The 15,229-nt window shown below is 40.0% G+C and overlaps 1 protein-coding gene across 3 annotated transcripts in view; it reads left to right on the top strand.

Moving 5' to 3' along the window:
* LOC107392953 (ephrin type-B receptor 1) overlaps positions 1-15,229 on the top strand; it is a 182,102-nt gene that overhangs the window by 145,832 nt on the left and 21,041 nt on the right. For all 3 annotated transcript variants that reach the window (XR_011521423.1, XM_070554283.1, XM_054752090.2), the window contains 4 exons: positions 1,172-1,419; positions 5,035-5,102; positions 5,638-5,785; positions 7,166-7,315. Coding sequence is in view for 2 of the 3 variants with exons in the window: in XM_070554283.1 (XP_070410384.1) it covers positions 1,172-1,419; positions 5,035-5,102; positions 5,638-5,785; positions 7,166-7,315 (614 nt within the window). In the remaining variant the exon portion in view is untranslated. The remainder of the gene's footprint in view (positions 1-1,171; positions 1,420-5,034; positions 5,103-5,637; positions 5,786-7,165; positions 7,316-15,229) is intronic.

Here is a 15,229-nt window from a genome sequence, read left to right as displayed (position 1 = left end):
AGGGATTTACTTTTTGTTGTTCATTCGGTCTGCAGAGAAAATGTGCCCTTTGAGCAAAACTTACAACCTCAATCTGCCGTGGTGGACATGCAGGCTATGACTGTGTGGAGTGTGCTGCTTCCATCGTAAAGCCTTTTTGCAGTCTCTGCAAAGAGCCGTGTGCTTTTTTCTGTTCATGTTTTGTTGGTTTTCATGAAGATGCCTTAAAATAAGATATGAAATAGGAATTAAATAATCTCGTGAACGTTTTTCTTACCTTCCAATTTGTCGTCAGTCTAATTTCTTTCCTATAATGGATACAAATGTTTTACACTTTAAAACTTGAAGGAGCATTATGTAAGAACGATTATAGTGAAATAAAAACAAAACAGTCTGATGTCTCAGTCATTTTGGAAGGAAGGTTAAAATGTAGCACATTTCTTTCTCAGCTGGCTGGGAGGGTGATCAGTTCTTCTTTCAAAAAAAGAAAAAAAACAAAAAGAGGGGCATAGTCTGTGTTTACTATCAGTGGGTCTGTGAGGTTGTGTCTCCGCCTAGCTAACGCTGCAGTGCCGGCGTTTGTAATTCAATACCAGCAGGCGAAAAGCTTCAGAGTTGTTTAAAGAACCAAAGCCAGTAAACAGGAGCGACCTAGAAGTTATTTCTTGTAGCCCTAAGAAGCCAAGGCATTGTTTTGTTTTACTCTAATATGGGGTGAAGCAGGCTAGAGGCTAACGTTGAGCTCACAATGCTATTGATGAATTGGAAGTAAATGGTCAACTCTAAAAATATCTCAGGCTACTTTTTCAATTACCAGTGAATAATGAGTCAATGGTGCCGTTTTACTTCCTTTAAAGAGTCGTTCAGAACTATAACAGCAAGACGGTAAACAACCACAGTTCCTGCAATGCTGGAGAAATATTACCATAATAAGTGTTGTAAGTGCTCCCTATCATAAAACACCTGAATGCTAACACCTGATAAAACAATGTATTTATCTACTAATCAACTTTTGGTGTGACTCGTCTTTGCTTGTAATCTAGAATCTTTTGACAGTTATCCGTGACTAGCAACAGCTGCAAAATGTTTGGAACGGGAATTGCAGTAACCAAATTTGACCACAGGAGGCCATTCTGACTACATTCTTCCATTTCGCACCTTTAAACTTCTATTGTTTTTATTTTATTCTCAGGTGAGTTTGGCGAGGTGTACAAAGGCCGACTGAAACCTGTTGGGAAAAAGGAAATTCCAGTGGCCATTAAGACCCTAAAAGTGGGTTACTCAGAGAGGCAGAGGAGAGACTTCCTGGCTGAGGCATCAATCATGGGTCAGTTTGACCAACCGAACATCATCAGACTGGAGGGTGTGGTCACCAAAAGCAGGCCAACAATGATCATCACAGAGTTTATGGAGAATGGAGCTTTGGACTCATTTCTGAGGGTACGTTTTTAAAACTTAACAGACCTTATTATTTCTAAAGCATGATGTTCACGATGTTTGAAAAGTTCACTTTTATTTAGCTCCTGTCTCTTTAAGACCCATCTCTAGTGTGTAGGTGGGTTGGTAAATAGAAATTAAAAAGGCATCATGTTGGTTTTAAATTGTTAAAAGGATAGCGCTTAGATGGCATTGTGTAAGAACTCTGATCTTTTAGCTGTACTTTCTTATAATGCACAAAAATTGTGTCCCGAGAGCATGAGGAAGATGGAAATCACTAAGAATGTGATGGAATCTTTTTCTAGATTCCAAGAATTCCATGGTTTTTGGGAGGCTTCTAAAAAACTCGGTTCTCACAGCCAGATAAATATGCCCATTTTTGACCAAACTCTCCCTTTCTGACAGTCTTAAGTAGAGGTCGATCGATATTGGTTTTTCTATTGCTGACATCAATGCCGAAAGGTTAAGGTCATAGCCGATTAGTGCTGCAGATACATTGGGCCTATTTTTGTGGCCGATATCTAGATGTTTTCCATCTTATTTTCATGCTAAAATGTCACAAATAACATCAGTTGATGCACAAGATTTCAGAAGCTGAATTTGTTTTTGAAAACTGAATTTAACCAGCTATTAAACCTTCATTTTATGCACTTACTCAGTTCATCAAAAATATCAGTGAACTGACCAAGTATTAAACTATAAAAACTGCTAAATAAAATACATTTCGATTGGAAATTATTTTTTGAGTAATTTTGCTACAGCACCAGTCTGTGTCTGACTTTAAATCATCTTTACTAAAGAGGTATGTTGGCCGATGCCATTCTATTAAAAATCTCATGTTTCGGCGCGATATATAGGCCAACTGATATATCAGTCTAGCCCTAGTGTTAAGGATGCCTCTGATTACTGTAATGGTTCTAAAAATGATCTTATCAGATATTCCTGCCATGTGTGGTGTGTTAAGAGTGCTCTGGTCTTTGCGGAAGCACTCCGGGAATGCTCTAATTGAAATCGGGAATATCAAACGTGATCGTCTTATCCCAACTTGGAGGACAAACAAGTATGCCGAATGTGGAATGTGACGTGTAGCCAATCAGAAGAACTCAATTCACACTTCACCACCATGTTTGTTTTTCACATGAGAGGTGTTTTGAGGTTTCCTGTTTGACCGGGGAACGTTTGTGTGTAGTTTTTACACTATGTTCATAGTTTTTTTCATTGCCATATGTGGTTTGCACAATTTGAAAATCATCTGAGAATTTTTAATTGCTGCCATGTTCTGGGCCTAAGGGAATTCATCATAATATCAAAAGTAATGTCGCGTATGAAGCATAATAACGTTGTTTCTTTCCAGAAATTCAGGTGTATCCTCAAAAATCCTCAGTTTAAAGGCAAAACTGGGACACCCAGTGTTCAAACTACCTTAGATGTTAGACGATTGATTTGGACCAAGTCCTAAAACCAGTGGGATTAGCTACCAGTATCGTGCTACTTTTAGCAGCAAAAGCTCGTAATGTAGGAAACACAGATATATTGATTTCATGGAATGCAAATGTGAACTTTAACATTTAATTACCGCAACAATCGATACTACTCTTGTGAGAAGCAGCCATGTTGGATTTCAAAGTTATTGGTCTGGATTAACAATTTTCCAAGTTTTGGGGTTTTGTTGATAAATCCAAATATGAGCTCAGAAATCCTGACTTCTGAGTACGAACGGAGAACACGGTGAGAACCTATCAGTATCTTCATTTTAATTTTACTTTCCAAGTTTTAGTTGATCCAGTTAAAACAAACATCTAACTGCATTTGTATTTAAACCAACCTGATTGAAAATCTGAAACACCAGAGCTGAACGACAACAGAAGACTGGACTCTGAAAGACAGAAACCTGCTGTTCTTTCCCCTTTTTCTCCTCCACTCTTTTCCTTCCTGAGCAGCTCCCTCCTCATCCTGCCACCCTGTCTCTCAGTCCGTCCATGTCTTTGATCCTGGCCTCCTTTGCAGGCGCCTCTAAAAACAGAAAGAAAAATGCTTTGATGGCTGAATCTCAGTGTGACCCAATTTGACTCAGAAATCATCAGATGACTCACTCACTCTCTCTCTCTCTCTCACACACACACACACACACACACACACACACACACACACACACACAATGTTCGATCTCAGTGATGCTTGTGTCTTGGTGTGACCAGCTTGCATGTGGTCACCTAGAGAAGGATGAGGCTACTGGAGCATCAATGACACAGTTTGATGCATAAAGTGAATTAAAAGAAACAAGCCTTTGACTGTTACTTCAGTGTGTGTGTGTGTGTGTGTGGGGGGGGGGGGGGGTAAGAAAAAGAAACACTGGTACAAAGATTCAAAAGTAAGAACACAAAACAAAGCGATGATTGCGATCAACAGTGACTATGCATGTACCGTTGCTCCAGTGTGGCTGTAGCTCAAATCATTTTGTTTTGACCAAAACTGTCTTCTAGGCTGTTTTGGCATAAATCTCAGGCTGGTAGTTGCAATAAAATGCTGCAAAACAAGAATTATACGAAATAAAGGCAATATTAAGGTGCAAGTAGAAGTAAATAATAAATGAAAGAGACCCAAAAGTCATAAAACGACCCTTTACAATGTTCATTATGTCCTCTTTTTAAATAATAAACGAGGTTCTTTTTGCTTCGGACATGAAGGTGTTTCTAGTTACCTTTCACATGTTTCGACTGTCGTCTGCGGTCTTCTTCAGAAGTGTCACAGGTTGTTGTGTGACGCGTCTATCAGGTGCGAGGAATCCCAGGTGCGAGACAGCTGATAGGCCCCCTCGTCTCTGTTCATGTTCCTGTTTCATGTTCTCCAAAGACCAGCCAGCGGAGGTGGGCGCGACCAACCGGGATCTGACAGATCCGGGTTGGTCGCGCCCACCAGAAGAACAGCTGATTAAGACGCGTCACACAAACACCTGTGACACTTCTGAAGAAGACCGCAGACAGCAGTCGAAACATGTGAAAGGTAACTCGAGACACCTTCATGTCCGAAGCAAAAAGAACCTGGTTTAATAGTCATAAAACGGCTTTGTTCAAAAGTAAAACATAATGGATGGATTCAAGGTGTCAGGTCGACACTACTCCAGTAGGAATGTGCTCTTTTATTAGGAGCTGGAAGGGTTTTAGGCTTTCAGTGGTTCCATGGAGGTTTACAGTTTATGTTATTTATACCTCATCAGGACAAATTAGAAGCAGCTTCTGTAAAACCACGATCACCTGAACATCCGTAGGTTGTCTCAGGATATTTGTGAGAATTAGGCTGATCAGTGGTGGAAAAGTTCCTCCTCCAACAGAGCCTGAGCTTTAAGGGTTTTAAAAACCATGTAATTAAATCTCAGAGTGTCTTAATTGTTAATATTTTAGTCCTGTTAGACAAATCAGCATCCTGGCTGATATTTCTGCTCATATATAGTCGTATTGAGACACCAGAACATCAGTAGATTCATTAAGCTCTTTTTTCTGCTTTATTCCAATCCTGCTTTAATGCTGAAACATGCTGACTCAGCATCTAAGCTGCCCTTAAATAAGTGATAAATAACTGATAAAAGGATTCATGTCTTCACGCTTCAATGTTTTACAGCTAAATGATGGACAGTTTCCTGTAATCCAGCTGGTCGGAATGCTGAGGGGAATTGCATCTGGAATTAGGTGCTCACACACACACACACACACACACACACACACACACACACACACACACACACACACACACACACACACAACGTTTTCTGACTCATCTCTTTATGCTAAGATCAGCTCCCCTCTTACTGGGATTCATAAGTTTCTGTTCCTTCTGTCTGCTCATGTGTGTGTGTGTGTGTGGGTTTCTTGCACACACACTTCTACCTCCTGTATGGTAGGCTATGATATTTATAAAAAAACACAAAGATGTCGACTTGGCAGCTTGAAGTCATGCAAACCCACAAACAATATCCTATCAGTGTTTTACTACAGGCTGTGATAAGAGACACACACACACACACACACACACACACACACACACACACAGAGAGAGAGAGGGAGAGAGAGAGAAATACTCCATCTCATTCTTGTTTTATTGAAGGTAGCTGCCAGTGATAACTCATGTAAACACACACACACACACACACACACACACACACAATTCCACTATAGTACCCAGCCAATAACACACACTCACAGTAAATCCCTGTGGATGTTGCAGGTACTTGGCGGAGATGAGTTACGTTCACCGAGACCTGGCAGCAAGAAACATTTTGGTAAACAGTAATCTGGTGTGTAAGGTGTCTGACTTCGGCCTATCGCGGTATCTGGAGGAGGACACCTCTGACCCCACCTACACCAGCTCTCTGGTAAGAGAGAACACACATCCTCTCAACTCGCTCTGCAGCCTGAAATCTGAATAGATGTCTTGGGCTAAAGTGCTGGATAGCTGAACAGGCTGTAAAATAACATAACTTATATAAAGTTTATTTAAATAAAGATTCAAGGCTTTATCTTTATAAACCATGTGCATTACATGAAACATTTGATTTTTCTGGGCTCAAATAATAAAGGTAGGCTTTAGAAAACTAGTTCTAATTGTTACTTTTTGAAACTTTCATGCGAATAAACAAATTATTGTCTATACACTTCACATCATGACCTTATGTGACCTACAGCATTCAGCATGACTGGATTGTGGATGGTGGAACGTGTTGCTCATAGTACTTATTTTTCCAGGGATCTGAATTGGTCAATATTTAGCAGGATTAGCTTAATTAGTTTTTTGGCAGATCCAAAACTCAATAATCCATTTTTTATTTATGTCCATAAATGCACCATTGTCAAGGAGCTATAAAAAATCTATTAAAACAACGTTGATGGTGTTGTTAATATTAAAGACCAAGTTCACTGAGAAACCATTTTGTACTGTTATGTTATGAATAGGATCGAGCACTCTGAGTCTCACATGCAGGTTAAATATAGAAGTAGTCTTTCTACCCTATTTCCTGCATTAGAAAAGTACCTCAGATCACGCTGAAGGTTGGCGTTATTGGACTCACCCATCTTGGCTTATAACTGCTACCTTCTGCTCACCTCTCCTCTGGCCAACTTCTACTTCCTGAAACAGGAGCGCCTGAGCTTTTACCCACAGAGATCAACTCACAAGACATTCATTTATACTTGAGACCACTTCAGATATGTTGACAAAATGAGTGAACTTGGTCTTTAATGACAATAATAATGATTACTACTCATAATAATAATAATAATAATAATAATAATAATAATAACAATTATAATAATGTATAATAATAATAATAATATTAGTAATAATAATAATAATAATAATAATAATAATAATAGTGATAATATGGTCTTTTTTATTTACTGAGATCAATCAGAATCTATCAAATTTTGCAGGTCACGAGTATATCAACCAATCAGAATCTGCATCCCAAACCTCACCAAGACCCTCCAAAACCCATCCTCTTTCTGGCTAACGTTTATTGATCACGTTGAACTTGAGTGAAGAGTTCTTCACTTGCCTTCTTAGAATAATCTTGTAGATTAAACATTAAATTACTAGATTTCTCTTCTTTTTCTGGGCTACATGATCCGTGGGTTCTGTTCAGTGCAAATGGAAGCAGAGTCCCTATCCATGACCATTTTTTTCCTTGCAGGCTTTACTTCTCTTTATTCTGTTCTTTATCTCTTCCCTTTGACTCCATCTTTCATCTTTCCCTCAGGGAGGTAAAATCCCGGTACGGTGGACGGCTCCAGAGGCGATCGCCTACAGGAAGTTCACTTCAGCTTCAGATGTCTGGAGTTACGGCATCGTCACCTGGGAGGTGATGTCGTACGGGGAGAGACCTTACTGGGATATGAGCAACCAAGATGTAAGTCTCTACCTGTTTATGTGACAAAGAGGTTGAGTCTGTCTCTTGTTGTGTAAATAAAATCCAGATGTCTTTCTGGAGTCGGTGGGGGTTCTGCTTGTTTGTTTCTTTTGCCGTCTCTCGCAGCAGGAAGTGTGCACGTCTAAGGAAACACACGGAATATGAGGACATCAGTTTGCATGTCACATGTGTGTTTGTTCCCTGAACATGAGTTCAAAAGGTACCGAGATGTGTTTTCGAGCTGATGTTTTCCTGCAGGTGATTTTTTATGGTTCTGGTAGCTTTATTCCAATTACCTTCACAGTAGGATTAATCTGCCACAACATTTCTATACCTTTCTTAGTACTTGAAGACGTTACTGTTATTAAGAGCTTGGAGACTGCGTTTATCCTGCTGTGCTTCAGTGGCTCTAGGATCTGCTCTTTTGTGTCAAAAACAATTTAAAGAGAAAAAAATGGGTTTTATTGTGGAAACCTGAAGGACTCGGTACAGACCATAAAATATGAGTTTCCAAAAGACATTATAGAAACAAAATGTATGAACAAAGCTAGTTTTCCTGTGACTAATGTAAATTATGAACCTTGTGTAACCTTTCCAATAGGGATGAGCGAGTACACCACTATCTGTATCTGTGTCTGTACTCGGAGTGGGTGTGGCCTAACCCAGAAGTGGGTGTGGCCTAACCCAGAAGTGGGTGTAGTTTACATCAATACGTTATTTTAAGTCTGATCAGAAGTTGCTATGTGTATTGTTTATTTGAAAACTATTTACAGAGCAGCCTCAGAGTTGAGATTAAATGTTTTTGATCACAATAGTAAAGGAACTATTACAGAACAAGTTTTTCAATAAAATCAGAACATTAATATTTAAGTCCATGAATTGAGAGAGAGAGAGAGAGAGAGAGAGAGAGAGAGAGAGAGAGAGAGAGAGATCTTTTCTATAGCACCTCTCAAGATAAAAATCACGGGCGCTTCACAAAAATAAAATGTAAAAAAGAATTTAGAAAATGACTAAAATATATTTAAAATGAGCAAAAATAGACAATTGTGATAAAAAAATGTATAGAAAGAGAGAGTGAATAGGAAAGAGGGAGTGGATCCTGAGGAAGAGGAGAGAGAGAGAGGGAAAAAAAATTACCCGACCGGAGCGGAAGCAGTGACTGACGCAGCACGAGCCGTTTTCAGCTCTGTCTGTTCAAATGCACCATGTATGTTACGAAAACGTAACTTTAAAGTAACTTTAAAAAGAGGTGAGCTGAAGAAAACCTAGGGAGTACTGAAGAAACCGTTACTGTGTGTGTGGATGGACCGGACCCAGACTGAGCTGTGAGCTCCCGGTGCTGAGTTTTGTGTGTTGGGAGGGGTGGGCACTCTATTTGACTGGCCAATCACAGAGCGTGAAGACAGTCAGTTACCCAATGAGGATTTTCCTTCAGCACGATTACAGATATTTACGAGTTTTACTCGTTTCATGCTCGTACTCGTCAAAATGCTTTATCCGTACCGGATACTCGTCTGCAATGAGTATCCGGCTCATCCCTTCTTTCCAAAGTGTTGTCCATGAGCCCAAAGTCAGTTTTGCATGCTAATTCATTTCTAGAGAGTAAAACTTTGTCTCTCCAGCTGTTGTTGAGTTACATATTCAGATTTTTATACCAGGCCTAATTTAGGCACATGGTCATTCACATTTTTCTTCTTTCAAGTACACGCCTGCTCTATAATCATATAATCTAGTGGCTGAAACTGAGCTATGATTGGGTCTATGGTAGTATACAATATCAGTCTTAACTAATTATGTATCAGAATATAACAGTAAATAAATAAAAACTCCACCTGTAGATCTCTTATCAGAGGGAAGTAGATATGTAGAAGAAAAAGAAACAATTTTTTTTAATATAGCACCTTTCTAAGTAAAATCACAAGGCGCATTACAAAACAAAATGAATTTAAATTATTTCAAATTATCATAAAAAGGGGGAAAATTGACAAATTTTAACTAAACATGAGGAGGACAAAAATGACGCTAAAGCTAATACAGGATCCCTAGAAAGGCAGAATTGGTAGAGATAGCAGCACAAAAAGACGGTAGTCAGGAAGAATCAGGAGGATATGGAAAATTTCTGATGGAGGTACTAATCCTGATACTCCATCTGAGTGCCGGTTCTATTTTTTACTTGATATATCCAAAATATGATCCGTCGCTCCAAGTTTCAGATGCATAACTAGCTTTCTGCTCCTATTTCCTGCTTTAGACTGTGAAATGCTTGGGTTAGCAAAGCCTGACAGATCATTCATCACAATAACATTCATCGACTCACCCACCTTGTTTCATGACAGCGAAGGCTGTTGTCATTTTAACGCCCAGGAAACAGCAGAGAACGTCTCGACTAGTGGAAGCTAGCCATTAGCATTAGCAACTCCACCACACAGCAGAACTCCTCCAGGCTTGTGTTATTTGTTGAGATGAAGCATCAACGTGTGAGTCAGTGGCAGGGGCGGCGTTAGGCCCGGCTACTTGGGCTGAAGCCCCGGATGTTTCATGATAAGCCCCGGATCTAAATCGCGGAAGTAACATGCAGTACCAAAGTCCACCAGAGAGGGAGCAGCTAGCAGTAGTTTGTATACAGCCTGCCTGAGCCTCCACCACTGAAGAAGAAGCCCTTCAGCAGCCGGCTTCTTCTACAGTCTCTGCCTGAAACCTGAAATGCATGAGTGAAGATGGACATAAGGACGTTTTTTTTAGACAAAAAGTACCGCGACAGAACCCCAGCTTTGATGAGACTGGTGCTGACTCAGGTTTGTGAGTCTTATTTGAAAATATTTGTTGTGCTGCTGGTTTGCCTAAAGTTAGCTTACTATCAGGTAAAGTTGTTGGAGAAAGAAAGTGAATATTTACTAACACCTCACACTAAACACTAACAGGAACAATACTCTGCCCTGAACATGCTTAATATGTAGCTTCAGATAAAAAATTATGTGGTACAAGACATATATATATGATGTTGACTAGTGCGTGTCACGTGTGTGTGTGCGCACGTGTGTGTGTGCGCGCGCGTGTGTGCGCGCACTTGTGTGCGCGTGCGTGTGTGTGTTAAGCCCCGGATCTTCTTCAGCCCTAAATCCGCCCCTGGTCAGTGGTAGAGCTGTGTTGCTGTTAGCCAGTCAGTTGTGAGATATGTGGATATCATGAATAACACTAAATCCTTCCGTTTTCTTGGCCCCCTCTCCTCTGACTGACTTCTACTTCCTGAAACAGGATCGCCAGAGCTTCTTTTTCACCGGGAACGACTCACAGACTCACTTGTATACCAGAGACCACTGCAGATATATGGAAACAATGATTGAATAAGAGCTTTAAGGCCAGAAGTGGTTTAGTGAGGATTTGTAACACAGTCTACAAGGGGTTAAGGCCTTATAAGATATTTATATAAATAACTGGGTTGTAGTCAAATCTGAAAAATAACTATGGGTGATCTCAGATCTGTTATGCTGCTTTATTTCTATGTTTTAGTTTTAATAGCAGTTGTTCTGCTCTCCCTGCCTATTCCACCTTCCTCAGGATCCACTGATTTCCCTCTTTCCTAGTCACTCTCTCTCTTTCTTTACATTTTTAATCACAATTGTCTATTTTTTGCCCATTTTAAATATATTTTTTATCATTTTCTAAATTATTTTTTATATTTTTACACTTTTTGTTTTTGTGAAGCGCCTCGTGATTTTTATCTTGAGAGGCGCTATAGAAATGATATTTTCTTCCTCTTCTTCTTCTTCTTCTTAGCATAATGGGGCAGCAGTAGCTCAGGAGGTAGAGTGGGTTGCCTCATGATCTGAGAGTCATGGGTTCGATTCCAGCTCTTGCCAGGGGTATTATGCTGTTGTATCCTTGGGCAAGGCACTTCACCCAACTTGCCTGTGTTGGTGGTGGTCAGAGGGGCCGACGGCGTCAAATGGCAGTCTCGCCTCTGTCAGACCGCCCCAGGGCGGCTGTGGCTACGCAGTACCTTACCATCACTGGCAGTGTGTGAATGTGAGAGTGCATGAAAGCGTCTCTGAGTGTCCTAAAAAGTGCTATATAAGTTCGATGTATTAGTATTATTAGTTTCTTCCGTTTTTGATGCTCCGAGTTTCATTAAACTCTGTCAAGTGGAGCATCAGGTGTTGCCCACCACTAAAGGCCACAGCTCAACTCCTTCTCCAGCCTGGATTTGACTCTGGTCTTTGGTGTGGACTTGTCTTTAGTTCTCAATGTTCAGAAGTTAACGAGAAGTGTTATAACTAAAAAAAACTGCTTATTCTTAATGTCTGATCATCTTTTTCCTCGCTCTGTCATTTTCATCAACGTTATAAGTTTTTCTTTTTTCTCCCCTTCATCTTTTACCTCCACCCAGCTCTTCCCTTTCTCCTCTCCTCCTCGCTCTTCAGAAAGCATCTTCTGGGGCCATAACGACGGAGATCCAGTGTAATGATAGAGACAGATTTATAATGGAACAGATTGTGTATAATGATGAGGAGAGTGTGTGATACAGCTACAGCTAACGAGGGCGGGGGCATTAACTATGCATGGAGTCGACACCCTGATTCACACGTATCAGACACACATTCAATAGAACCACACACACACACACACACACACGATTTCAAAGAACACAGAGTGGTAAAATTGTCAGCAGAGCCACTGCAGGTGCTGGTAAAACATGAATTAATCATGAAAGAGACCTGTGATGTTTCACTACACTTGCTGCTATTTTTGATTGGCAGCGGTGCTTAGAGGGAATTTATGCATTACAAAGCCTGAAAAGTGTGCCAGGGTCAAGTAGAGTTCACCGAGCGAGCAGACAAATCCCCAGCTCGGCACTTCCAGTACGCTAGGCGAAGTGCTGCTTTATTTCAGTTTACGGATGCAGACTTGGAAATTTTTAATTCACAGAAAGTTAGGGAACACACACTGAGTTTTAGAATTTAGTCAGAGTTTAAAAACACACATTGAAGTCACAGGAGGGTTTAAACTAGGTTAAAGTTTAACTGAAGCAGCAAGAAAATGAGACAAAAGGATGAAGCACTTTGGCGGGAAGTAAAAAAAAGAATAACAGTAATAAATGAAAGTAAAGAGGAATAAAAATATGAAGCAGGTGTAGGTCGGGTGACTGGGAAAGAGGAAAACACACTGGGATCATTTGGGAAAGGTTAGAAGAATCTGACAAAAGAATAATAAATTCCTGAATATGCTTGTGTAGATGGAATTCAAAAAGTGTAATATGCAATAATAATTGTTAACGTTGAGAAAGGTTTTGTGGTTCCACATGAGTCTCGGTGATAAAAGGAACAAATATTTGTCTTAAGTGGCATTCTGATTTAAATGGCTGTTAAGTGTTGGTTTGATGGACATTTTGACACAAAATATGCAAGAAGATCAGTAGAAAAGACATTTAATGAGACGATGGGACCAGGGGCGGATTTAGGACTGAAGAAGATCCGGGGCTTAACACACACACGCGCGCGCGCACACACACACATTTGACACGCACTGGTCAACATCATATATATTTGTCTTGTACCACATAATTTTTAATCTGAAGCTACATATTAAGCATTTTCAGGGCAGAGTATTGTTCCTGTTAGTGTTTAGTGTGAGATGATAGTAAATATTCCCGTTCTTTCGCCATCAACTTTACCTGATAAGCTAACTTTAGGCAAACCAGCAGCACAACAAATATTTTCAAATAAGACACACGATTCCTGAGTCAACACCAGTCTCATCAAAGCTGGGGTTCTGTCGTACTTTCGGTCTAAAAAACGTCCTTATGTCCATATTCACACATGCGTTTCAGGCAGAGACTGCAGAAGAATCCGGCTGCTGAAGGGCTTCTTCTTCAGTGGTGGAGGCTCAGGCAGGCTGTATACAAACTACTGCCAGCTGCTCCCTCTCTGTTGGACTTTGGTACTGCATGTTACTTCTGCGATTTAGATCCGGGGCTTTTCATAAAACATCCGGGGCTTCAGCCCAAGTAGCCGGGCCTAACGCCGCCCCTGATGGGACTGGTTCTTAGTTATTTTACCGAAGGAGTTCAAGTAGCGGTCCAGTTCAAGTAGGCTACTGGAAATGCTTCAAAGTTTCAAAAGCATTTTTTTATTTTCAATACAAAGCAAAATATTTGAGGTTTAAAACAGGAAGATGATCTGCCGAATGAGACCGTTCTGGTAACAAAGCACGTTTCTGCCCAGACCATTTTAGATGTGACACAATATCTAAGCCTGATCACTGCTGTGGTCATGTTAGAAAATGTTAAAGTTGCTGTGTTAACGTGAGTTTTCTGGTGTTTCAGACCACATTTAAGTTATTTACCAGCTGTAGTGATTTGTTAGATTTAGCAGCTTCCACTAGCATAAGGCAGCTAACTAGCTACAGCTACATTCTTGTTTTATTTATTTATTTGTTTATTTATTTTTGGCTGTATTTGATATTTTAGGCTAACATTGTTCAGTCTTTGTATAGAGTCAAAAAGTTTAAAGAGCAAGTTCACTGAGAAACCAATTTTAACTTTTTTTATACGATCGGTCACTCCGAGTTTTACATGCAGGCTAAACGTGAAAATGGTCTTGTACCGTCTCCTGTGTTAGTCGCTGATAGATAACAGATGCTTGGATTATAAAGCCTGACAGATCTACGTCACACTGAGTCCATTCATGAACTCACCCATCTTGACTTGCAACGGGGAAGGCTGTTGTTGGTCCAGGAAGCAGCAGAGAATGTCTTCGTTAGTAGATGCTAACCGTTAGCATTAGCAACTCCACAACATGGCAGAACTCCTTCAGGCTTGCGTTATTTGTGGAGATAAAACATTAACGTTGTAGAGCAAACGTTGCCAGTGCCAGAGATGTGTTACTGTGAGCTAATCAAAGCAGAGATATTTGAATATCAGGAAAAATAATGAGTAAGACTCCAAAACCTGCCATCTTCTGCTTCTGTGTTCTACAGCTAACTTCTACTTCCTGAAACTTCTGTTTTTCCCCACAGAGATCATTTCACAAGGCATCGCTTGTCACAAGAGTCCATTGCAATTGACAAAACAAGTGAACTTGGTCTTTTAAACTATCAGAAAGGTTTATGAAAATGTGTGACTCTCTGCTTCTAACATGCGTTAAGAACCCGGTTAGTATGCTTGTCATCAAGTAATACTTTACAAACTTTACTGTGTTAAATAGTTCTTTGTAAAAGTAGGAACAAGCTGATAGAACTTCTAAAGGATGTTTTGAAGCCTGTAAAAATAAAGATTATTTGATGTTGAAAGGAAACCCGCTTCTTGTCGTTTAAGGAATCAACTTAAATGTTACAATCATCATAATTATTGTTAAACAAAGCATTTTGTGTTTCTGGCGCTGACTGAAGAATAATTTTAGTTGATGATTTCAAAACTTGACATTTCCTTTTTTTTTGTTTTTTTGTGTTATGTTCATGATGAAAAACAAGTCTGATGCAACACATCTCTGTAAAACCTACCTACCTCGACATCAGAGTCACTGCTGTGGATCCATTGTGTGACTTCCAGCTGAATCAGTTTAGTTTTTTTTTTAAAGCAAGACTTTAACAGTGCACCAGTTTCATGGACTGAAATCACTAAGGTGCTGTAACAGGGAAGACCTTTTTCCTCCAAACACTGCTGTTTGTGGGAAGTGACAAATCGAAACGTGACAGGATAGTAAAATGTCCCCCATAACAGTGATGAGAGACGCTCAACCGTTTAATATCCTGAACATCAAGCTCCATGCATTTTACTGGAGGCCTACCACATGATGAAATTTCTCTCAAATATTTTTCACCTCTGGTATTTATACTTTAGATTTATCTTTACACACACGCGTGCACACACACACACACACACACACACACGCACACGGCTTGACGGACATACGGACT

This window comes from Nothobranchius furzeri, chromosome 8, assembly GCF_043380555.1.
Source record: "Nothobranchius furzeri strain GRZ-AD chromosome 8, NfurGRZ-RIMD1, whole genome shotgun sequence".
NCBI lineage: Eukaryota > Metazoa > Chordata > Actinopteri > Cyprinodontiformes > Nothobranchiidae > Nothobranchius > Nothobranchius furzeri.
The sequence above is the reverse complement of the archived record's forward strand: the minus strand, read 5'-3'. Positions and strand labels throughout refer to the sequence as shown.